At 48.7% G+C, this 25662-nt stretch overlaps 1 protein-coding gene across 1 annotated transcript in view; it reads right to left on the bottom strand.

Annotated features, from left to right (window-relative positions):
- The window catches only part of Pygb (glycogen phosphorylase B), a 43197-nt gene extending 17921 nt beyond the window's left edge, over nucleotides 1-25276 (bottom strand). Inside the window, exons 1-8 of the mRNA XM_050132070.1 lie at nucleotides 24914-25276; nucleotides 9521-9622; nucleotides 6996-7074; nucleotides 4646-4749; nucleotides 2116-2247; nucleotides 1654-1765; nucleotides 1157-1239; nucleotides 154-297 (exon numbers count right to left, since the gene is read on the bottom strand). Coding sequence (XP_049988027.1) covers nucleotides 154-297; nucleotides 1157-1239; nucleotides 1654-1765; nucleotides 2116-2247; nucleotides 4646-4749; nucleotides 6996-7074; nucleotides 9521-9622; nucleotides 24914-25156 — 999 coding nt within the window. The 5' untranslated portion in view covers nucleotides 25157-25276. The remainder of the gene's footprint in view (nucleotides 1-153; nucleotides 298-1156; nucleotides 1240-1653; nucleotides 1766-2115; nucleotides 2248-4645; nucleotides 4750-6995; nucleotides 7075-9520; nucleotides 9623-24913) is intronic.
- Nucleotides 25277-25662: the final 386 nt, after the last annotated feature.

Below are 25662 nucleotides of genomic sequence, written 5' to 3'. Positions count from 1 at the left end.
CCTCTCCTATGCACCAGGGCTGCACTGCCTTTGGAAGAGACCCTGAGACTCAGGGCACACTGCTATCTTCTTCCTGCCCCTCCCCAACACAAGGAAGAAATCTCAGAAGCCTGAGGATGACCCATGCCTGTGACAATGAATCCTTTTACAGACCTTGTCTGGGAACGTCTCGAAACTGGTTCTCACTGGGTCCCGGCAGCCGAACCTGGAGGACTTGAACCTTCGAATGATGTCCTGAAGGGTGGCAGCCACCACAAAGTACTCCTGCTTCAGCCGCAGCTCCTTCCCCTCGAAGAACTGCAAAACAGCACTGCTGTGGCACCCAACACCAACACAGTAACCCCAAGACTCTGATGGGCTGGAGGGGCGCTGCATTCGCTCACCCCTATCTCCTGTGCTTATCCTTCTAGAAGGCCAGGTCAGGTGCTTTCCTTAAGATGGCAGAATGGAGGATTACATGGTCAAAACCAGTCTGCCTGACAGCGAGGCCTGCATGTACTCCTTCAGCACAGGGTCACCTAGTTATACGTTATCTGGTCTATCAGGGAGAGAGTCAAGCCTAGCTATGAGGAGTACCATAGCTACTCAGAACCAGTTCTCAGTTCAGACATCAGGAGACACCCCGCACCTGAAGTCCTGGAATGTAACCAGTTTCCAATGCCAGGAGCATTTGGTTTCAGCCTCCTGCACTGCACAGACCCCCTGCACTGGTCTCCTGCTACCACGTGCACAGACCTCCTGCATGGTCCCCTGCTACCATGTGCACAGACCTCCTGCACTGACCCCTGCTACCACGTGCACAGATTACTTTGAGAAAAGAAAAATTCCACTTTTAAAGAGTGCACAACCAATCAAGATAGGCCAATTCTGGTGATTTACTTTTGGTGTTGGGGACTGAGCCCAGGGCCTTGGACATGCTAAATAGGGTCTTTCACTGAGCTATGTCTCTTCCAGGGCTCCTCTGACAGTAGCAAGCCACCAGACATTAGTCCCAGGTGCGAGCAGAGAATCCAGCTGTGACCACCACCTTGCATGTGACAGGCATGTGGTAAACATGTCCAGGCATTGCTGCCAAGATGGCGGCTACCACCCCATGTACACATAGGTCTCCAGCTTACATGTCTGCACTTGAAAGAGAGTCACGCTAGCCACTTACGTTATCATTGGGATACAGGACCCTGGAGATGTTCTCAGCCAAGTTTCTGTCCAGGACAGCTTCGATGTAGTCCCCAACGTTGACTAAGGAGAGAGGGCTCAGTCAGTGCAGCCTCTGCGCAGGCCTGAGGGTCTCTGCAAGGAAGGCTGCTGCAGCTGCCCGGCAGCTTCCTGTGGGGGGGAGGGTGTCCCTGCCATCCTTGTCTCATCAGCTCATCAGAACAGAGCAGCCCCTCCACTCTCTCAGAGCCTCATTCCCAGTGCACGTTACCAACTGCCCCCCCCCCCGGTCTTTTCTGAGAGACATGACCTGGCTGGCTGGGGCCTGGCATCCTGTCCACCCTCCTACGTCTTACAGGGGCACTGTAAGGGTCACACACTTCACAAGACACCCCACCCCAGCAGAGAGTGTAAACATAGGGGCAGGAGTGGTGAGGGCCCAGTGTTTGGATAAACATCTAAACAGACAAGCGCATAGGAGCCGCGGTGGGAACTCACAGTCCTTCAGCTTGAAGTCATTGGGCGCCTTGGCAGACCAGAGCCTCATGGTGTTGACCGTGTTGTTCTTATACCCGGGCACTGGGGTGTCATAGGGCATGGCAAGTACCACCTGACCATAAGAAAGCACACGTAGGGCTGGGTCAGCAAAGTCCCCTTCCTGCCCAGCCACCATTCCCTGGCAGGACAGCTCTAGCTCCCCAGTCTCTGACCCTGTCTGCTCCCATGCTCCTATCTTCTCCCTCCTGCAGAACACACTCACCTGTCAGAACACTCGCCAAAGTGCAAATATTAATATATGTACAAGAATAATCCCTTTCTTAGGCTTTACCTTAAGTCCTCCAAGGAAGCAGCATGACCCCTGACTCCCCAAATGAAGTCTAGGTGATAACAAACAAAGGCCCACACTCGGGGTAGCCCTCTCTCTCGACAGCAGTGTGTCCCTGGGTGGGGCTGCCATACCTGTGTGTCCAGCCACAGGACTCCATCAGGGGTGTGTTCCACTCTCCCATAGAAGTGCACAGGCAGCATGTACTCAGGCCGCGCTTTCTCCCACGGGTTCCCGTAGCGCAGCCAGTCATCAGCTTCCTCAACCTAGGGGGGCAGCCGTGAAGGAAGCTCTCAGTATGGAGGTGATAATATTAATAAGCCAACCCAGCTCTTGGCCTGGGCATGCAAAATGCAGAGATCGCCCTGTGCCTGGCACCGAAACACCTAGTCAAAAGTTCCAACCCAGTCAGGCCACACACACTAAAGCTAGAGTCCTACACTATTCAGAAAAAGACACTACATAAAAAGATGCTAAAAATCACTCCAGTGAAGGACTGATACCCTTGCCCTATGGGTGAATCTTGAAAAAAGATGCTGGTAGAAGTGAAAGAAGACGGGCAGACAGACAGACAGACAGACAGACAGACACACACCACAAACTGAATGACTCCACTTACAGCAACCGTCTAGAGCAAGCAAACTCACAGGACAGAAGACAGAGGGTTAACAACTGTCGGACACTAGTCACAATGATAAATGGGTAAGTGTTTTGGAGATAGTAAGGAAGGCCAGCTTCCCAACTGTGAGCCTGCCAAAAATGACGTTAGACCTCCAGAGATGCTACTAAGGAGAGGAGGCGGCCAGGGAGATGGCTCAGCAGTTAAAGTGCTTGCTGAGTTCAAATCCCCAGATCCAGATGGTTGGAACTACGTGTATGCACACACATATGCCGAAAAACATGCACACACACATGCACACACACCACACACACACACACAGATGGAAGTTGGGGAAAAAATTACCTCAGATAAAAAAAGGACAGTCATAGTGCAGAGTTAGGCATGGTGGCACACTCCTGTCATCACAGAAATTTGAAGTGAAGGGGGAGTTAGGGCAAGCCCCAAAGTCACAGGTGACTTTGCACCAGTGCAAAAATCTGTGCACCAGGTGAGCTGTGGCCTGGGAGGTACCCCCATGGGAATGTCCGAACACATCTCACTAGAGCAGTAGTGGTTCTCAACGTGTGGCTCGTCAATTGACCCCTTTGGGGTTCACATATCAGATATTTATATTGCCACTCATAACAGCAGCAAAACTACAATTATGAAGTAGCAATGAAATAATTTTATGTTTGGCTGGCACAACAGCATGAGGAACTGTATTAAAGGGCCACAGCCTTTAATACAGTAGAGAACCCCTGCTCTAGAGGATGCTGCTGTTTGGACATCCCATCCTCAAATCAGCTATTTCCCCACACCTAGATCAGTGACTATGCAAATCCCACTCCCACCGGGAATAGAAAAGTTTGAGCCAAATAAGTGTTTTTCATTTGAATTAAACAAGTGGTCCCAACATGTGACTCTGAAGGTTTGTTTCGAGACAGTCTCACATAGCCCGTGTTGACCTCAAATTCAGTAAGTAGCTGAGGGTGATCTTGAACTCCTACTCCTTTTGTTTCCCCTGCCCAAGGCTCCAGGGTCACTTTATAAAGCACTGGGGATTGAGCTTGGAGGCTTTGTGCAGGAAGGCAAGAACTCAGCCAGTGACGCTGCCTCCTCTGGGCAGGGATTCGTTAACCGCTCCTGCACAGAAGACTCTCTAGGGTGTTCAGGATGGCGACACAGAGTCAACACGGAGTCAGTCACCATGTTATTCCCAACAAGACTCTTCCACGCATGGTGATCAGGCCTGCCTTTGACCCTAGGGCAGCAGTCCCCAGTCCGCCACTGAAAACTTCCCGTACCACGGCTGGTGTAACCCTGCAGAGTAGTCCCAAAGTCAGCGACCTGCCCAAATGCAGGCAGCAGCAGGCCCACTCTCAGGTCATTCTCCTCAATCCTTCCACCAGAGAGTGCCACAGGCCACAGCCCTGCCTGTCACTTGTTGCTATCCAACCTCTGCCTCAGTGGTGCTGGGAGTGAAGGCAGAGGGTGGGAACCCAAGCTATGATAACTGCTTTCATTCTAGTCAAGTCTATTGTTTTGAGACAGGGTCTAGCTATGGAGGCCTAGCTGGCCTAGAACTCAAAAAGTGGACCAGACTGGACTCAAATCTATGGTAATCCTGTCTCTGGCCTCTTGGAGGACCGGAATTAAAGACACAAGTTACCATACCTGGCTTTGCTTCTCTAGTTATCAAACTGTCTCAGTGGCTCAACCCCAGCCACAATACCCTCACCCCAAATACAAGGATCCCAGGACACTGGCACACAGCTCACGGTGTCCTGGCCACCACTGTTGGTGTGCCTGTCTAGGGTCTTCTGATGCTCAGACGAACCTGTGTGGCCTCCCACATGACTTCCCTGTCCCCACAAAGGTGTTTGCCAAGGACTCACACAGCTTCAACCTAGCCAGAGCCGGCTGCTTCCTGTTGTGCTGTGCTAAGAACTGGCTAGCTCTCTCCTGAGAGTGTGGAGCACAGCCAGATGAACTCCAAGAGTGCACACTCACTTCCATGTGTGAACGGGGACTGGAAAACAATGGAGACACCTAAGCTCACTCACCTGCCAGCCATTGACAATCTTCTGGTTGAAAATCCCAAATTCATAGCGGATTCCATAGCCATAGGCAGCTAGACCCAGGGTAGCCATCGAGTCAAGAAAGCAGGCTGAAAAATACAACCAAAAATCACAGTTCATCACCAGAACTCACAGTGCTGGATACCAAGGTTCCACTGGGATTTGGCCAGGGAGTTGTCAGGGAACCAGTGATAACCACAGCAACCTCAGTTTTCACAAAAGGGTACACTTCAGTCCCCCTCACCCCAAAACAGGGCAAAAGTGAGGAATGCCAGAGATCATGGCTAAGTCCCCTCACTGGCAGCCTGCTTGCAAATGATCAGGTTGACTTTTGTGTCCTCTAAATTGACAGCTCTGACAGCAGGGCACATCTGACTCTATCCATGGGAATCAGGCACAGAAATGGAGCCGCTGATGTACACCCTATGGCCCAGAACACTAAAGAGCCAACCTCCACAGTGCCTCTAGGGTTCCAATGTGAGCTGTAGCAGCAGGTCCCCAAATGGAGCTCTTGTTTTGTTTTAGTTAAAAACCTCCCGAGGAGCTGGAGGGGTGGCTCAGCAGTTGAGAGCACTGGCTGGTTTTGCAGAGAACCCAGGTTCACTTTCTATCACCCATATGAAGGCTTACGACTGTCCTTAACCCCAGTTCCAGGGACCTGATGCCCTCCCTCGTCTGCCCTCTGCAGGTACCAGGCACGCATGCCATGTGCATTCATCCATGCAATGCAGGTAGAACATTCATACACATAAAGTTAAATTTTCAAAATTTTAAGAAACTTCCTGAGAAAGAGATAAAATAAAAACAGTGTTTTGAATAAAAAAAATGTAGAAAGAAGGTTAGGCTAGGGAGGTGGTGCATGCCTTTAATCCCAGCATTCAGGGGGCAGAGAAAGGTAGATCTCTGTGAATTCAAGGCTTGTCTAGTCTACATAGTGGGTTCCAGGCCAGTCAAGGCTACACAGTGAGACCTCTTCTCCAAACAAGCAAACAAAAAGACCAAAAAGCACTTTCTAGCTTTAAAAGTGGGGGCTGAGGTAGATCTTGGGGCTACAGTGCTTGTCAGACATATGTAAGGTATCACCAGCTTTGGAGAGGAGGATGGGACTAAGGAAGGAGAAAGGAAGCAAGAGAGAAAATAGGAAGGGTGTTCCAGAGAACACTAGCAGATAAAATGCATGTCTAATTCACCAAATGCAGACACCTGCAAGGGAGAGCAACGAGCAAGGCCTGGACTCCCGTGCTAGACTCATTCTTCTGGAGAAAAAACAGATCAATCAAGCCACATGGACTCACACCAGGTCAAAGAAGAGACTGGATAGGAAGAAGGAGGCCATTCAGGTTCGGGCCATACAGAGCAGGTGACAAGATGCCTGGTATCCAAGAACATGCAATGGGCGCCAAGGCAGAGAGGGGACACCTGAGATTAGATGGGTTCGCCAGACTGTTGCAAGGCTTGTAAAGAACATGGGAGCTTGCATCCAGGAAGGACACAGTCTCTGCATCAACAGATGCCAGGACAAGACAAGACAGTGCGGGCTACGTGGTACAAGGCTTAGGTAAAGAGTAGCTGGGGATTACCGAAGAGTGGGCTTGTTTTCAAAGCCAGCACCATGCCTGGCCTGACCCTCTGAGAGGGGGCTGTGAAATATAGGGGGTGAGGTGGGCAGGGCAAGTAATTTATGTAGATTCAAGTACAGTTTTATTTGAAAGAACCGCGATGCTTTAGAAATCTTAAAGAATTGAGTTAAAATTTGAAAATATACAGGCACAGGTTAGAACATATCTCAATTCACAAATGCCAACTTCCAAAAAGGCTGGAGCTGGATATCCTCCCTCCCTCACCCCACCACAGAGCCAGACTGATTTTTCAACTTCTCTGTTCATTACCTAGCTTGTTCTGTCCCCCAAAGTCTGTAAAATCCTCAAAGAAGACAACAATGCTGTGGATGTGTTCAAATGTAGCCAGAGAAAGCAGCACGGCCCAAAGCTTGGCCCTATTCTAACAGGAGCCAAGCCACTCTGTTGGAACCACAGCCTCACTGGACACGGGCAAAACTCCCAAAGCTGGAAAGTGGTGGGGGAGGGGATCTATGGGACCCTTCTAGGCACCACTGACCCAAAGCCGGTAATTACAAAGAGCCCTGATGGGGAGAGAATGTGCACTTTCCTTTTTGTCTAATGATGGCCAAGAATCTGACCCAAACGTGTCTACCCAGGCCTTTGAGGGAGGCCAATTTATGGTGATGATGGGCATCAGGCATTAACATGACCTTGGCCTTGTCCTGTGAGCCTCCACCACGCCAACAGGTGAGAGAGATGTAAGAACAGATTACCTGCCAGCCGCCCCAGGCCGCCATTCCCAAGGCCAGCATCTTCCTCTATCTCCTCCAGCTCTTCCAAGTCCAACCCCAGCTGCCAACAAACACAAAGGTGAGGACATTAAAGACTGTTTTGGCCATTCCTAACCTCTTGGGAAACTGCTCAGGCATGCTGATCATTTTGTCACACTCTGAAGAAACTGACTGGAATCTGAAGGGGACTGAACCGAATCTCCAGATCAACGTGCAGAACTCTGCATCTTAATACTCAGTCCAAGCCATCACCCGCAAGTGCCTCTTCCATTTTTAAGCCTTCCCCAGTTTCAGCTTCCTCTCAGAGAACAAATGCTGGGGGGGGGGGGGGTATCTTTGCTACATTTTTACCCTCTTCATTCTTCTTTATGCTACTATAAACAGAAGTGGCATCTTTGTTTCGATTTGGCTGTTAATCAGCACATTTATGGAGACACAGGTGGTTTCTGCAAGGGTCCTGGATCCTGAAAATGGTGGCCTTCTCTCGCCAGTTCCAGCATTTCTTTACGTAGTTCTTTTGTTGTTGCTGCTGGTTTTCCAGACAGGGTTTCTGTGTAGCCCTGGCTGTCTTTACGGATTTCTTATGATTTTCTAGTTCATGTCACCTGTAAGTAGATAGCTTTACCTCTTTCTAATCTGGATAACCTTTGATTTCCAGTTCTTGCCTAACTACCTGGTCAGAACCTACCATTGTAGGCCATTGAGATAGTGTGAACAGACACTATGCTGTTAACACAGGTGGGTTAAACCCGAGATGGGAGACACAGGAAGATGACATAAACTCTGCAAGGTAAGTCCATTTCCAGGAAATAAATCACAAAACAGAAAAACAAACAAACAAAAAGAGATGCAGATAAGCTACGGAAAATCTGGGAGATGTATCAATTTAAAAAATTCTGTTTGAGAAGGTCTAGGGCAATTTGTGGCTGGAGAGATAGGTCAGCTGTTAAAAGTACAGGCTGCTCTTTCAGAGGAAACAGGCTGGGTATCCAGCAACCACGTGGTGGCTCCCAGCTGTCTGCAGCTCTAGTTCCAGGGGATTTGATGCCCTCTTCTGGCCTTGAGGGGCATTGCATGCACACGAAGCACACACATTAAAAAATGAAAAAATAGAATTGAAAAAAGAAGAAATTCTAAGGCAATTTATATGGTCAGCATCATGGGGTGGGCATGTCTTCTAGAGATCGTATTGAACCCCTGTGTTAAAGCTGATAAGAACAGTGTTCACACGCACTTAAGTTTTTCTATAGTGCATATGATTTCCACTGTGCCGTTGCTATATTCACTCAGAAGAAAGCTGCTTCTTTTGAAGTTCTAGTTGTGAGAGTAAGCTGTTCCCTGAGCCTCCTGGCATGTCATATCTTGAGAGGTGACTGCGTCATGAGAGCTGTGACCTTGCGGATGGGTTGAGCAACGGGTGAACTCACAGGCTGAGTTAAGACTACCAGGGAAGGTCTAGTTACTCTAGAAGAGTGTGCCTGCCCCCAAACCCCGCCTCTGATTCCTGGCTTCCGGGAGAGGAGTCTCCTTTGCCACATGCTCTAAACACCAAGGCATGTACAGTAACCATGTCACTTCTTCTGATTTGTGTCTGTCCCACGGGTGACGCACCCCAGTATGTGTGTCTGTCCCACGGGGGACGCACCACAGTATCCTGTTTACCTCTTTTACTGCAGCCATTCACTGGGCTTGTGGCTTCAAGGATTTTTCTACAAATCTCACACCCAGTGAAACTGGTAGCTAAAACCTTTTTTTTTCTTTAATTGATTCCTCTCAAGTATCGTCACAGCAATAGAATAGTGACAAACACAGCCTCAGGGGAGAGACATGGGTCTCCAGCAAGACTTACACCCATGACAGTCTATGTCCCTATCAGGCCCCCCAAACTTCCCCAACTTATGCTCTAAACAAAGCAGGTGGGGTGCTGCAGTGTAGGTGGGAGGACCCCTCTCTAGAAACTTCTGTACATCCGTGCCAGCAGGGAGAAGCCTGCAGGGTCTCCCACAGAACTCCCCATCAGGGACCAGGGCGAGAGAAGGCAAAGAGGCTGGGGAGACAAGCTCGGCTCTGCTGAGGCTACAGCCGATCTGTTCAGGAATTACCCCAATGAGAACGGTGTACGGAGGAGCCCTTAGGAAGGACTGGCTGCTTCTAACGAGAGGAGAGAGGAGGCACTTCACACCTATGCAGGGGGCTGTCTTGAGATGGGGGAGTGGAACCGAAGGAATCAAGACAAATTCAAAACCTACCTCTAGGATGGGAGTGGAGAGTACTCTTCCTAGAAACTTCCAAACCATAGCCTCACCACTCAACTCAGTCTCCCACAATAATTCCATTTACTGTCTTCCCTTACAATCGTACATTCTCCCCGGAGGAGGAGGAGGCGTGCTGCCCGCCAGCACAGTCCTTCCTGGTCGGGTAGCACACACCAGCGCACAGGTGTCCACGCTCAGAGGGCACAAGTTCTAACATCAGCGAACACTCTGCAGGGGACAAACTAAACCTACCTGGTAAGTGGCTTCGTCACACGCAGTCTGAAGACCCAGGTTCACCATGGTGTTCTGCAGCGTGCGGCCCATGTAGAATTCCAGGGAAAGGTAATAGATTCGCTGAAGAAGTAAAGGAAAGAAACTTAGGTTTCCCATTCTGTCTGCACACAGGGAAGGCACAGCAGGGAGGGCGTCACGGAGCTCCTGGGGAGGACTTTTGTGTGAACCCAATACTGATCCCGGCAGGGTAGCCCTACCCTGAGTCTTTAGTGCACAGAACTGACCCGGATAGAGGATCAGGTCATCCTAGGATCTGGGAACAGGCTTCCGTGGCTGGCAGATTCCACAGTGAGCTAGGCTGGCCTCTTACTAGATGTGTGCCCTAAGACAGGCTGCTTTTGCACTCTGACATAGGATCAAACGGTCCACAGAGGAAAGGTTACCAATTATTAAATACATCTGTGTTCTCTTGTTCCTGCTGCTTGAAAGACTAGGGCAGGGTCAGGATGACTAAAGCTCAAAAGTGGGAAGCAACCTGGGTGACCTGGAGGCTTCTGGAGTCTACAGGAAGTGCACAATAGCCAGGAATGCGGATGCTGGCAACCCAGTGAAGACATTCCCTCAAGGCAAAGCCTGGTTTTTACCAGCAGTGAGATAGGCTTGCTTGGTGTGGGGTGTGGTGTGACTGTGGCCACACACAGTGCTACCAGACCCAGCAGGTCTTACGAGCTACCGTCAAGACTCAGAAATCAATACCCCACCAACAGGTGCTAACATGCAGAGAAACCACTTTAAAATGTGACATCCCAAGACAGGGGGTGGCTCTTAGCCAAGTTCCCTTATCTACCAGATGAGAGTCCCCAAAAGAGGAACATGATGCCTCTCTCTCCTTCCTGACATTCTTTGTGTTAGCCTCAAAGAACTAACCCTCAAAGACAAAGACTGACACTGACTGTCGTGTTCCGGGGGTTGTCTTCTGTGACACCTTGGTTCTCTTCCCCGGGCCACTCAGCATTGCAGAGGACCCCCCCAAACTGCTGCTGAGTCTACAGGCCAAAGCAACTTTTCTTGTACCCGTACTTCCTGCCCAGTGCACAGGGCATTTACATCATAACTATCGGCAACTACTACTCCCTTCAGCACGTGCCATCAGAAGTCAGGCCTGACTGAGCCTGGTGGGGGATGCCTCTCACCCAGTACTCGGGAGGCCGAGGCAGCAGCAGGAGGATCACACTTTCAAAGCCTGTCTGGGCAACTTAGTGAGTCCCTGTCTCAAAACAAAAGTTAAAGTGGCAGAGGCCTTTAATCCCAACACTTGGGAGGCAGAGGCAGGCAAATCTCTGAATTCGGGGCAGGCCGGGTCTACAGAACAAGTTTCAGGACAGCCAGGGCTACACAGAGAAACCCTGTCTTGAAAAACAAACAAACAAACAAACAAAAAACAAAAAAAAAACAACCCCAAACAAGCAAACAAATAAATGAATGATAAAAAGTTAAAAGACTAGAGAGATCACTTGGCAGTGGAGAGCACTTGCCACCTTTCTAGAGGACCATGGGTCATAGCTGGCTCTAACTCCAATCCCGGGCAATCTGGTACCTTTTTCTGGCCCTTGCAAGCACCAGGCACATACAAAACATCCTTATTTACAACATTCATACATTAAATAAAGAAAACTGAGGATATAGCTCTGAGATAGCACCCTTGACCTACACATATAGGCCCCAGGAGACTGGGGAGACTGCGGAGGGCAGAGGAATGTAGACTGTCAGATGCCAAAGGCTCTGAGGACAGGTGTGTGTGTGTGTGTGTGTGTGTGACAACTAAAAGGCATGGTACGCTCAACAGTGTGATGAATGCAAGGTCTTTGACTGTGGGGCCCGAATGCACAAGTCTGCGAGTGGTCTTCCCTTGCTTGCTCCCTCTCCAGCTCCCTTCTTCCACTTTTGCAGATCAAACCTAAGGCCTCCCATATGCTAGGCAGCTTCCGCCACACCCAGTCATCTCCCCAGCCAGCCCAATTTGCACATTTAAAATGGTAAATTATATAGCTATGAATTTTATTGCAATATAGCTCTTACCCAAAGAAAACATAGTATTAGAAAATCAAAGTTAAACTAAATCTAACAATATGTTTCCATTTATTCATTGTGTGTATGCACATGCTATGGCACATGTGTGGAGGTCAGAGGACAGCTTTATTAAATCAAATTTCTCCTTCCACTATGTAGGTTCTAGGGATTAAACTCAGAGAATCAGGCTTGGCAGTAAGTGCCTTATCCACGGAGCTATTTTGTTAGAAATTCCACAACAGCTGAGGCAACAGGATAAGACCTCACATTTAATAAAAACAAAACAAAAACCTTCCAATTGAAAGGATGGTGGGATAAAAATGCCCCTGTCACACATCCTTTAAAACTGACTAGCCATAAGAAAATAGATAAAGTAGGGCCTGGCTGTACTTATCTTTAATCCCAGTACTCAGGAGGCAGAGGCAGGTGGACCACTATGAGTTAGAGGTCAGAGTTGCATGGTGAGACTTTGGTCTCAAAATAATAAAACTGGAGGGGATGGGGATAGAAGGGGAGATTACTGAAACAGACTACTGTAAAGGGACACTTTTCAGGGTCACGCAGAAACCTGGAATCTCCCAGGAATATATAAGGATGGTTGCAGCTAAGACTCCTAGCAATAGCGGATATATAGATCGAATTAGCCATTTCCTGTGACCAGGCCAGACTTCAAGTGGAGGGAGCTGGAAACCAACCCAGCCACATAACCTTCGACCCACATTCGGTCCTGCCTGTAGGATATGCTGGGGTAATGGTGGCCTAGAGACTGAGGGAGTGGCCAATCAATGACTGGTCGAGCCTAAAACCCACCCCTGACATTCCCTGGAGCACCAGGAACTATAGGCTGGATGACCCAGAGACCTAGGATAGAACCAAATGCAGCTGGAGGGAAAAAATGTCAAAGTAATGATGCCTAACAATATTCTGCTATACACATAGATAGATCAGTGCCTGGGTCAACAGTCATCAGAGAGGCTTCATCCAGTAACTGATGGGAACAGATGCAGTGACCCACAGCTAAACTTTAGTGGAGTTTGGGGAATCCTGCAGAACGGAGGAAGGATTGTATGAGCCAGGAGTCAAAGACACAAGAAACCCCACAGAATCAACTAACCTGGGCTCATAGGGGTTCATGGCGACCAACAGCCAGGTAACCTGCATGGGACTGACCTAGGCACTTTGCATATATGTTACAGGTGTAGCTTGGCCCTCTTGTGGTACTCTTTACAGTGGGAGCAGGGTTGTCTCTGACTCTTTTACTGGCTTTGGGACCCCACTCCCCATACTGGGTCACCTGCCTAGCCTTAATACAGGACTTAATACTGCAACTCGATATGCCATGTTTTGTTGAAATCCATAGGAGACCTGCCCTTTCCTGAACTGAAATGGAGGAGTGGATTGGAGAGTAGAACAGAGAGGGTGGGGGAGGGGAGAAGGGCTGGGAGGAGAGGAGGGAGAGGAAATTGCCGCTGGGATGTAAAATACATTAATTTAAAGATGTATCAAAAATTTAAAAAAATAAAAAGATAACAGACAATGGGCAGCAAAATTAGAAAATGTCTCCAGTGCATGCCACTTACAACTAAGGGGCAGTAGGGGCAGCTGTTCACTGTGAGTCCTGCCTTTAGAAGTCAAGGAGCACTCATAGGCTCCCACAAATGCACAGCATCCACCGGTTCTCACAGCAGGTGCTCACAAGCACGCACAATTCATCCTGACCTTTATCACTCAAGAACAAACTCACAGACACCTTAAAAGAATTCCCCTTACCAGGCAGCGGTGGCACAAGCCTTTAATCCCAGCACTTGGGAGGCAGAGACAAGTGGATCCCTTGGAGTTCAAGGCCAGCCTTGTCTACAGAGTGAGTTCCAGGATAGGCACCAAAGCTAAAGAGGAACCCTGTTTCAAAAAACCAAACAAAAAATTCAAAAACAAAAAAACCCAAACCAAACCAAAAAACCAAAAAACAAAGAATGCCCCTAAACCGGGCAGTGGTAGCACGCACCTTTAATCCCAGAGGCAGAGGTAGGCAGATCTCTGTGAGTTCGAGGCCATCCTGGTCTACAGTTAGGACTACACAGAGAAACCCTGTCTCAAAAAAAAAAAAAAGAAAAGAAAAAGAAAAGAAAAGAAAAAAGAATTCTCCTAGAAAACCAGGTAGGAAGATGGGACAGGAAATATAATAGGCAAAAACCATACTGCATCTACCATGGGATGAAAAAAGTTCAAACACAAACTCATCCCCACAAAATCAAGGAACCATGAGGGATCCAACTGAACACAGACAGGAAAGACTGAGAGATGGCAGAAGACATCTCTGCAGCAGTGAGTGTACACACACACACACACACACACACACTGTAAAGTCGGTCCAGGCTCAGGGGACAGAGAAGAAGGAGCACAAGTTCAAGGTCAAACTGGGCTACAGGGTGTTAAAAAAAAAAAAAAAACCCAAACCACCAAGTAGAATTTTTGGGACTTAGATGTATCTATGTACTAAAACATGGCATGGTCAAGAAGCAGAAAACTATGCTGGGCGGTGGTGCACGTCTTTAATCCCAGCACTTGGGAGGCAGAGGCAGGCAGATCTCTGTGAGTTCGAGACCAGCCTAGTCTACAAGAGCTAGTTCCAGGACAGGCTCCAAAACCACAGAGAAACCCTGTCTCGAAAAACCAAAAAAAAAAAAAGAAGCAGAAAACTCAGCCCTCAAAGTCTATCATGGACCGCAAGAAAGAGCAAAGCTGGAAACAAAAACGTGGCTGAGAAAGACTGGACAAAATGAGACAAGAAAATAATTAGTGGAAAAAATACTGATATTGGTGAGAAAGAACAACACAGGCAGATTCGGTGTGCCAGAAAAGGAAATAATAATGTCGGAAGAGAAGACAATTCCAGAACACTAAAGCTAACCACTGAAAGACTATATTAAAAGTCACAAAGTCAGAATTTGGTCTCTGCCCCACCCCCATTCTTGATTTGATTACATGAACTAATATTGAATTTCTACACAAATTCCACTATCCTTTCAATGACATAAACATATGGCGGGGGAACTGGCAAGTCCATGGACAGCTGTAATTGCACCTGCTGTTATTACCGGTTCACAGTCCACTGCTTCCTGCTTTTTAATCACCTTTATGCTTTATTTGCACTACACTTGAGCCCACTTATTATTTTATAGAGTTTCCATAGTGCAAAGGAAGCTCCAAGTCCTGTCTGGGTGAGGTTTATTAACCATGTGGAAACCTACAGAGTCGAGCTAGATCCCAGCTGCCTAGGAAAATACCTAGTGCTCAAGGTCACACGTACAAATTCCTTTTTCCTCATGCAGGTATCTCATGCAGGATGATCTCCTAAGCTCGCAAGAGATGCCAACAGATGTCTAACAGTAAACTCCACACAGCTGAGCATCTCTCCTCTGACACTTTATATTTTTAAATCTGTGATAGTTTGTCCTTCTTGCCAAAATGTGTACCTTCCGCCTAGCACTGTGAAAAGGAAATGTAATTGCGGGGCCCCAAAGACTACACTGAGGACCCAACACATGCTGGGCCTAGCCCTGAAACCTCTGATTGCATTTTCCTGCCAAGATGATCATCACCAGGCAATTTCTTTCACATAAGCAGAGAAGTCTCTGGCCAGGGACAGTCAGAAGCAGTGGTCAAGTAATGAAGTAATGAATGTTATGATTTTTTTAAAAAATGCTGTAAGATCCCCGGCGGCAGTAGGCAGCAGAAATGTCGTAGGTCCCCAAATGGTGGTAGCAGGCCATGTGGTGGCAGGCAGAGGGCCTTGGGAGCAGCCAGTCCCAGGCAAAGATGGCTGCCGGTCCCCAAGCGGTGGCTGATCCCAGGCAGGGAGACACATGGCGGGCGGGCAGGAGACAGGGACAGACACATCGTACAGAATAGAATTGGATATGTATTAGTTAAATTATAAAATGGGAAGGAAAGAGGGAAGAAGGGGGAGGGAAGAGAAGAGAGAGAGAGAAGGAAAAAAGAGGACAGAGAGAGAAAAAGGGGGGAGCAGAGAAGTGGGGAGAGAGGCAGAAGCGAAGCTTCCTCTCTGAGAGGAAGATGGAAAAGAGCGAGCTCAGGCTGGAAGCTGAAGATCAGCCTGCCTCAGCGGATGGAGGAGGGAGTGAGCGTGGCTTGTACGAACAATTATAACAATGAGAGCCTTGGTCTGTAACCTGTTTTAAGAATGTTCTTGCAGGGCAGTGATGGCGCACGCCTTTAATCCCCAGCACTGGGGAGGCAGAGGCAGGGGGATCTCTGTGAGTTAGAGGCCAGCCTGGTCTACAGAGTGAGTTCCAGGACAGCCAGAGCTATCACACAGAGGAAACCCTGTCTTTGAGAAAGGAAAAAAGAATGGTCTTATTTCCTGATCTGTGCTCATTCTGTTTTTCCCATTTCCTTAAGATGGTTGAGTGAAATCCTCCAACCAAAAGCTTGCCAGAGGAGCCAGCCAAGACAATGGACAGACTTGATGGTCCAAGGAGGCCCAATTCAGGCTAGGCTGCTTTGGCCAGCTGAGTGCTGAGCACAAGGTGCTCACCCTCTGAACACAGCAAAGCCACCTTGGGGTTTCTACCAGGCCAGGCTGGTGCTCAAGCACTGGTTCCCTTCCTCACACCGTTTTAAAGGGTCGCAGAACCAAATGAGTTAGCCAGCAGTGGCAGCTGTGGAAAGCAGCCTGAGGACACTTGTCCAGTCCCCTCCCCCACCTGAGAGCCACCCTTCAATGCTCCCACTCTCCACACTCAGTCCTGCCCACCCTCCAGGGCAAGGGAGCTCTGGGCTTCCCAGCTCTGGTCAGAGATTCACTTTCCAGTTCCAGCCAGAGAACAGCAGGATCCTCAAACCCTGTGGGCTGTTGACCTTTGGAATCTGTCCTACCGACTAAAGCAAGCTAAGTGGCCTAGTGGAAGCCTTTGTGTGGAGGTTGCTTCTGTAGTGCTAAGGAGGGAACTCCAGTGCTTTGTTCATGCAAGTGAGCCACACTCCTCAACCCACTCTTAGGTTTATTTACCATATGCAAAGCCTACTCTACTAGGAGAAGCACAGAAAAGCCCTAATGAAGCTCTCCAGCCACATAAGTAAAACTCAAACACGAATACCACACAACATAGCGAGTTTTCTCCCAAAGGCCTCTTAGAAAGTAAAGGGTTTAATAATACCAACAGACGGAGCCTTCCTAGAGCTACTTTTTTTTTCTTTGCATTGTTTTCTCTTTGGGTTTTGAGACAGGACCTAGCTGGGTATCTCTGGTTGGTTTTGAACTTGTGATTCTAATGCAGACGTGTGCCTTCTCATCACACCTAGCCTGATGCCCTTTACAAAACCACCTCCCCCACTCTCAACCAACTTCTTTTCCCTCTTCTGAAAAAAAAATACTTAATTAGGAGTTTCCATTTGCAGAGTGTTTGGGCACCATACTGGAAAGGAAAAGAGAATTTTCCAACATTCGGGGCACAAAACAAAGACTCGGACAACCGCTTTCATTGGGATAGCCAAGGCTGCTGCAGCCAGTCTGAAATCTCTGTTCCTGTTTCCAGGATCATGTGGCAACATTCCCCTTGTCTGTTTGGTTCTGTGCACTCACTGATGACAGGACAGCTCTCATCAACAGACTACCCCTGCCTGTCCGTCCGGTGGCATTAACATGACACAGGCATATAACTATAGAGCCAGTGTCCACAGGCCCAGTCCTGGGAAGGCTCCTTGCCCCTTTAGACATACAGAGCCAAGCCAGGGGCTAGGTCTTCGTCCTCCTGTTTCCTTTCTATAAGATGAACAAGGCCCAGACCCTTCCCAGCATGAACTGAGATCTAATGACAGGAGAAAGAACCGCCTACCTGCCAGACAAGACCTGCCCTCACCTTCTAACCATAGCACAGAATCCACACTGCATCACCTCGGTTCCTGGGGGTGGGGAGGGTGTCTCTCCTAGGTCAGCCTTATACACCAAGCATGGCATTTGCTATAGGATATGTGGCCTGCCTGCCACAACTCTACAACCCCCTACCTTATCTAGTGAGTATTCTAGGGCTTGAGAATGCCCTTTCCTGATGGTGGGCTCAGTCATAAAGCAGACTGCTGGCAACTTTCCAACTCAGAGACTGGCAGGAAGCAGGAAGAAGTCACCAGCTAGGGGAGGAGGTGCCCACCCAGTACCTCCTGCTGATCTTGACTCTGAACACTAAGCACGGCTCATACTGAAAATGGACAGCAATGATTTTGTCTTATTTTGTTAAGTTTTATTTTTAAATTTGATTTATGGATATGAGTGTTTTATCTGCATGTATGTCTGTACATTCCTGCTCAGAAGAGGGTATTGGGATCCCTTGGGACTGGAGTTATGAATGGCTGTGAGCCACCATGGGGGTCCTCTGGGAAAGCAGCCAGGACTTCTAACTGCTGTGCTACCTCTCCAGCCCAGCAGCAATTTTTATTTATTTATTTTATTATTTTTTTTGGTTTTTCGAGACAGGGTTTCTCTGTGGTTTTGGAGCCTGTCCTGGAACTAGCTCTGTAGACCAGGCTGGTCTCGAACTCACAGAGATCCGCCTGCCTCTGCCTCCCAAGTGCTGGGATTAAAGGCGTGCGCCACCATCGCCCGGCTAGCAGCAATTTTTTAAAAAATCATTTTAAAATAGTTGAGGTAGAGATGAGGTCAATTAAGTTACAATATTTCATAAAGGTACAGTGGTCCTTATAGCTATTTATAGGCCTATACAGTAGGAAATCTCCAGAGAAACAAAACCAACAAACAGCACACTCTGGACAGGAGGCTCTGTGGACTAACTGTGCAGTACAAGATCAAACTCTGCAGGACTCTGCAGGGCAGACCATAAGCAAGCGGCTAGCAGAATTCATTCTAAGAGGCTTTCAGGCCCTTGAAAAACGCACTAAGATTTGTGCAGTTGGTCTTCGTGGCCAGAGGGCCTACACACTTGCTTTGTTCCTATTCTTTTCCTAAGTGGTAAGAATAATACATGCAAAATGGCCATTGCTGAGGACATGGTGGCACAGACCTATAATCCCAGCAGAGAGGCAGAGATGGAAGGATTTGGAAGTGAAGTCAGCCTGGGGTTACAGCCTCAAATAATAACAAAAAACAAAACAAACAGCAAGGAGTGTCTTTTATACTCCAGCCTCATCTGATTTTGTGCTCATGGGGTAACTTAGAGAAAGTCACAAGAGTGGACAATGGCTGCCAGGAATCACGTAGGTGATGCGGGTGATGAAGGGTTGGGCAGTGCAGGCTCAGCACGGGCTTGACTTGCTAGCTAGGTGAGTATGACCCTGAGTCTGATTCTCCAGCCTCCACTAGACAGCTGGGATCACAGGTGTGTGCCACCACGCCCTGTTCATGCCATGCCTGAATCAAGTCCAAGTCTGTGTCTGTCAGGCAAGCACGCCAATACCAAAATGGATCCTTCTCCCTCTCTTTTTCAATCTTAATGACCTTCCTGGCTTTACCTCATTCTGAAATTATTTTCTGTGGCAGTCAAGGATCCAGATTTACCTGAAGGAAGTCTGTGATGGTTTGATTAGAAATGGCCCTCTCTTCCAGCTGCCTGCAGATCCAGATGTAGAACTTTCAAGCTACTCCTCCAGCACCATGTCTGCCTGCATGCTGCTGTGCTTCCCACCATGGTGACAATGGTCTAAACCTGAACTGTAGGCAAGCCCCCATCGAATGATTTCTTTCATAAGAGTTTCTGTGGTGATGGTGTCTCTTCGCAGCAACCGAACATTGACAAAGACAGTAGCAACTAAAATTTTAATTAAATTAAAGCTAAGCAGAGTGGTATGTGCCTATAATCCCAGCCAGGAGGCTGTGGTAGGAAGCTCACAAGTTCAAAGCCAGGGAGACATGTCTCAAAACAAATAAAATGCAAAAACAAACCCAAGGATTTAACTGTTAATTTCAGGCCCCAAATCACCATCCTATAAATCAGAACAATGCTGTCTGTCCGGGCACTGTGTCCCAGGCAAGTTTACACATAAGATTAGCCATCACAGCCTGTCAGAGCAGAGGCCAAAGGTGCATGCTCACTGACGGGGAGTCTTCATCTGGTCAACACTGCACAGCTGCCTGCTGTCAGTTTCAGGCCAAAGACCTTCGTTATCTGCTGTGGGGGAAGCCTGCCCAAGAGAAAGGTCACCTTCACACACACCAGTGGGAACACATCAGGAGACTAGGAATGCCAAGAAGATTCCAGCATTCGCTCCCACTGCTGATAAATTCTAACAAAGCCCCAGATGTGGGGCTCACAGAGGGGCCTGCCTGCTGCATTACCTCCTTAGAAGCCGGTCCAGCCAGACTGCAATTCATTACAGACATCTTCTCAGAACTGCTTTTCCTCAGCCTCCTCCTACCATCAGGCCTCAAGCTTATGGGGCCCCCGAACCGCGGTCCAGGGGGCCCCAAGGTGAAGGTCACCAGCCACAGGGCACTCAACTGGCTTTCCAAAGACCTCGATAGAGATTGTGCACCTGCACACCACACACACATGACAGCAAGACTCTGGCGGGGCCTATGAATGGACTTCATTTGCCATTTGTTTTCATGGCCAGAGCTGAGGGCCTAAGTTTAGTTCCAGACTTCACACCCAAATTTAACCCACCCTCTGCACTTGTCAGCCACAGGGCAGACTCCCCAATCAAAGGACATCCAAGGTATCTGGTCCTTTATTTCCAAGAGAAGGTTTGGAATACCCCGCTGCAAACGGCCAGAGGCACTCCAGACCTTCATGTCTTCATCACTGGGGAGGGAGAAACAGAGGGACCTCTGTGAGTTCAAGGCCAGCCTAGTCTACCAAGTGAGTTCCAGGACAGGCACCAAAGCTACAGAGTAACCCTGCCTCAAAAATAAATAAATAAATAAATAAATAAATAAATAAATAAATAAATAAATAAATAAATAAATAATCCTTCTTTCTTTCTTTTGGAGATGGGGGTCTCACACTTTACTATATTAAAATTGTGCTCCCTGACTTGGAATGAGTATACTCAGAAGTCCACAATTTAACTGAGCATGCTCAGGAGTGAGCCAGTCCCAGTGTATCTACAGGCCTCCTTAAAAACAACCCAATGTGGGCTCTGCTCTGGGAGGGCACTGTTTCGGAGATAACTTCCATGCGCTCCTTGCCTGCTGCAAACTATAAGTCTTTTTCTACCACGTCTGGCTCGTGACTCACCACAATTCAGATTCACTGTGCTTGGCTACACCACAAAGCCTTACCCCAACTTCACAGAGGCCTTCTACTAATTTGAACCCTTTATGTTACACCTTCCTTGCTTAACCATCCTCAGATCTTTCTGGACGGAGGTTTTTCTTTATTTTCTTCTTCCACACAGGGTTCTACTGTGTAGCCCTGGCTAGCCTAGAGCTCACTATGTTGACCAAGCCTTGAACCCAGAAACCAGCCTGCCCGTGCCTCAGAGGTATGTGCCAGCACACCCAGTAAGGTTTTGGTTTTTGAGACAGTGTCTCTTGTATGGTTCACGCTGATCTTAAGCTTGCTATGTAACCAAAGATATCCTTGAACTCTTCTGGCTCCCAGAATCTCTGGAGAGAGGGAATGCCAACATAAAGTGGGGACATTTTACAAGCAAACACAAAACCTTAGCCTGGCAGAATGACAAAAAACATCAATAGATTACCTGGCTCAACTCTCCTCATTTTAAAGATGAAAAAAATGTGAGGCTAAGAATGGCTTGAAAGAAAAAAAAAAAAAGCTGAGCTGGGCGGTGGTGGTGCATGCTTTTAATCCCAGCACTCGGGAGGCAGAGGCAGGCGGATCTCTGTGAGTTCGAGGCCAACCTGATCTAGAAGAGCTAGTTCCAGGACAGGCTTCAAAACCACAGAGAAACCCTGTCTCGAAAAACAAACAAACAAAAAAGCTATATTCAGCTAGCTGGCGTGAGGTGTCACTCAAGGTCACTCTGGGCTACAGAGGGATCCTGCCTAAAAGGAGCAGGGGTGTCAACCCAAACAGCAGCACACCACAGACAAGCAGAAAAATCAGGGTGGACAGGAGTTTGGGGCTGAAAGTGTGCCTCAGTGATGTTTACCCAGAATGCTTCAGGTCCTATATTTGACCTCCAGCACCAATGAGGAAAACAAAAACTGTAAAAGGAGTTAGACTCAGGTTCAGGCCTCCTTTGCTATCCAGGTCTTCTGGTCCCTAATCTGAGTGGCCTCCAACGAGCAGGATGGACTTCTAGAATTCGTCAGGAATGAAAAGAGTCCACGCTTTGTCTATAATTACTAATTTCTGGTTTCTAATAACCACAATGCTAGGGTTGGAGAGATGGTTCAGTGAAGAGCACGGCTGCTCTTTCAGAGGACCTGGGCTTGATTCTAAGCACCTACATGGTGGCTCACAACTGTCTAACTCAGGTCCCAAAAGATTCATCACCCTCTTCTAGCCTCCACGGGCACCAGCCTTAAAACTGATGTACAGGAGGCAAAACACCCATTTTACATGTATTTATATAATAAATATGTATTTATTATTTTATAAAATAGTAAAATTAAGAAAGAAACAAAAACACAATGCCTCTAAGTGAATGACACTTCCAATGTGAGCACCACATGGTGGAACCATGGTCAACATCTCCCTACCAGTCATGGCTTTTTTGTTTTGTTTTGTTTTGTTTTGTTTTGTTTTGACACAGGGTTTCTCTGTAGTTTTGAAGCCTGTCCTGGAACTAGCTCTTGTAGACCAGGCTGGCCTCGAACTCACAGAGATCCACCTGCCTCTGCCTCCTGAGTGCTGGAGTTAAAGGTGTGCGCCACTACCGCCCAGCTAAGTCATGGCATATTTTTAAGAGAGAAAAAAAAAGAATTTAAAAAATAAACAATTTAAAAATGATTGTTAAAGAAATTTGATAAAGCTCTGGTTTATCAAATATGCCTTCATGCTCCCACTGTCTGAGATGTGTAGGCTCACATCCCTCAGGCACCGCCGGAGTCAGGGATGGCTCTGAGGTGAGTTGTTGGTAGTCCACTCGCACTCCTCACATGTACGCTGGAGTAGCTGAGTCCACACAAGCACACACCAGACCTGGATCCACCTCCCACCTTTAATTCACTGATGTTTGTATGACGCATGTGAGCACAGGCACACATAGGCCACAGGACAGCTCCAGAGCTCAGAACTCAGCCGGCACGCCTTGTTCTTTCATTCCACCAAGGGTCTAGGGTTCGAGTTCGGGCTTGTGTGGCAAGTGTCTTTGCGCCACCTCACCAGCCCTTAGCCTTCCAATTTTATATAGTTTTCCTGTGTGGATCTGACAAACAACAGTCTCCCGTTCACAAGCCAGGCCAGGTTATTTATGTTTTGGTTTTTGAGACAGGGTCTCAATCATGAGAACCCTGCTGCAGCACGCTGTATATGACGGGGTTATCAGTGTAAACCATCTAAACATACCTATCCGCACTAAAATACTTAATAGATGGGTGTATGCGAAGTGGGGCATGGGGAGGAAGGTTTCCATCTGGAGCGAGGACGGCAGACAAGCCATCACACCTGACCGAGGACCAGGAGCCTCGCAAGGTAGACGGCTGCATGGAGACACATTTCCTTAATCCTTGGCTCCATCACAACCGGAGCCCTAGTGCCCTCCAACTCCTGGGAAAAGACCATGAACATGCAGGCGGAGCTGTGTCCCTTGTTCCCCTCTGCCTGGACAACACCAGAGACTCTGAGCTAATCCACTAACGAGGCTCTGGAGGAGCCACTGCTCCTGGCCACTGGCCCTGGCAGTTATCCCAAGCCCTTGTTGTAATAACCTGTTTTAGCCATTTGGGGCCACTTCTTTAGAAGCTGTCTTGCATACTAAATATGAAGAGGCCCAACCGGTAGTCTAAGAGCCTGTCCTTGTCATCTTTATTGTAGAAAGGGAAAAGCCTGGGGATGAGTGTGGAAAGCAATTAGTTTTGACTCCTAGCAATTATCAAATATACTTTAAGGCCCTAATAAAAAATTAATTACTCTAAAGTTCTGTCAGTAGAGCAGCTGCTAGGTGCCTACTAACTGGCCCCAGATCAGCAAGTGTCTTTTCCTGACTAGTTTACACTCTAGCTTAGTACAGGGTAGGCAGAATTCTCCATAACAAAAGAAAAAAAAAAAAAGAAAGGAAGGAAGAAAGAAAGGAAGATCTGGCAACAGGGGGCTGTGCGAAAATATTAGACATCCATAAATTGAAAAAACACTGGTGTGTATAAACAGGATCTAGAACCCTGTTTATGAGTGGAACCACAAATGGTTTGGGATGAAACAAAATTGTGCAACACACAAATCTACGTGCCTGCCTGTGTATTCAGGGACAGAAATTACCTGGAACACAAAAGGCAAAGAATCACGAGGACTGTGGGGCTTGGTGGAGTTGCCTGTGCCCTTAATCCCAGAACTCGGAGACAGAGGCAGGTGGCTCTCAGTGAGTCTGAGGACAGTTTAATTGCACAGAGTTACAGGCCAGACAGGGCTTTATAGTGGGTTGTGTGTGCGCGTATGTGGGGGAGGAGAAAAGATAACTGCCAAAAGACTCTCTTCAATTAATTTTTTTTTTCCTACAGAGAACAAACATTTGCAAAATGGAGAAAATAACTTTTAAAGCAATCTCCAAACACGTTTTGCCAAGGTGGAGACCTCAAAGACAACCTTCTGAACCCTCCTATTTTAGGCAAGCATTACAAGTGATTTTCTTCTCAGCAGTCTTGGGGGGCGAGGGGGGGGGTTGGAGGCGGGCACAATTCCCTGCAGAAGATCTCACCCCTTTCCAACTCGTAAAACTACCGGGCCTGGTTCCAGTCCCCTGTTCTCCACTCGGGGCTGCAGAAAAACAAAGGGGGTGGGTAGTGGAAACACCAACTCTGCAGCCATCTCGCCAGTTCGCAGCTGGAAACCAGCCAGAAAATCAGCCTGGACTTGGGGCCTGGCAGCTGCAGAACAGCAGACCCCCAACCGCACTTCTTGCAGACCTGCGACTCCGTTGAGCAGAGGCCTGGCTCTGGACTGTCAGATTCGGGACCACACACCCCAGGGGACTAACTGCAGTGGAAGACGAGGGCCACTCAAAACCATCCTCAGGACTGGGGGCTGCGGGCGGGGGAGCCAGGGGATGGCTCTGAATCAGAACAAAACCTGCGCAAGAGCAGGGTGTGCACGCGTCCTTCTAGAGAGGATGCAGAGCTCTACTGTCACTTCGCGGGTCACTGGTGACCGTGGTGCAGCAGGGATCAGGGCCCACGGGCGACACTGGGGGGCGGAACCCGCCCTGCCCAGGGCCGTGTCCCCCTCCCGGGAATGGCGGGCAGCTCACCTTGGGGTCCCGCTCGTAGTAGTGCTGCTGCGTGCGGATCCAGCGGCCCACCAGGTGGTCGCGCACCGTGTGTGCCAGCGCAAAGAAGTAGTCGCGGGGCGTGGCCACATTGCGGTCCTTAACCAGCGTGAAGTGCAGGTGCCTGTTGAAGCTCTTCCGCACCTCGGCCACGTCGCCCAGCCCCGCGAGGCCACGCACGCTGATCTGCTTCTGCCTCTCGCTGTCCGTCAATGGCTTCGCCATGGCACAAGAAGAGGCAGAGGACGAGGGATGGATCTGGAGCGAGCTGAGAAGACTCTAACCCCTAGGATGCTGCGGCGTGTCTGGCGCCAAGGACTGCGGCGGAGGCCGGCTAAAACAGATTGCGCGTGCGCACTTCGAGAGGGCAGGGCCGCGCCGAGGGGCAGGGCCTGAGCTGGAGGCGGGCCGCGGGGGAGATTTAGGATTTAGGAAGCGGTGTTGTTTTTTAGCCAGGAAGACAGCGTAGACGTTCGAACGTTGGGGAGTGGTCTATCACTTTTACTGGTGTATCTGAAGCTGGAGTGACCGGCTTACAGCTCCACTATACCTGAGATCCATACACTAGTTTATGGGACAAAAGTAGAAACAGAACTAGTGGGTGCGCCTGCCACACCAGAGGGCATTCAGGAACCCTTGCCATCCAGAGACTTCCTGGAGTTTCTGGGGCTGAGTCGCTGACTCTGCCCAGAATCACCAGATGTCCGCTTTAGGACTGCCTTTTGGGTGCT

The sequence above is a fragment of the Alexandromys fortis genome, unplaced genomic scaffold (genome assembly GCF_014885135.2).
Source record: "Alexandromys fortis isolate MF-2015 unplaced genomic scaffold, M_Fortis_MF-2015_v1.1 scaffold_402, whole genome shotgun sequence".
NCBI classification, from domain to species: domain Eukaryota; kingdom Metazoa; phylum Chordata; class Mammalia; order Rodentia; family Cricetidae; genus Alexandromys; species Alexandromys fortis.
Note: the sequence above shows the minus strand (reverse complement) of the source record. Positions and strands in the feature narration are given on the sequence as shown.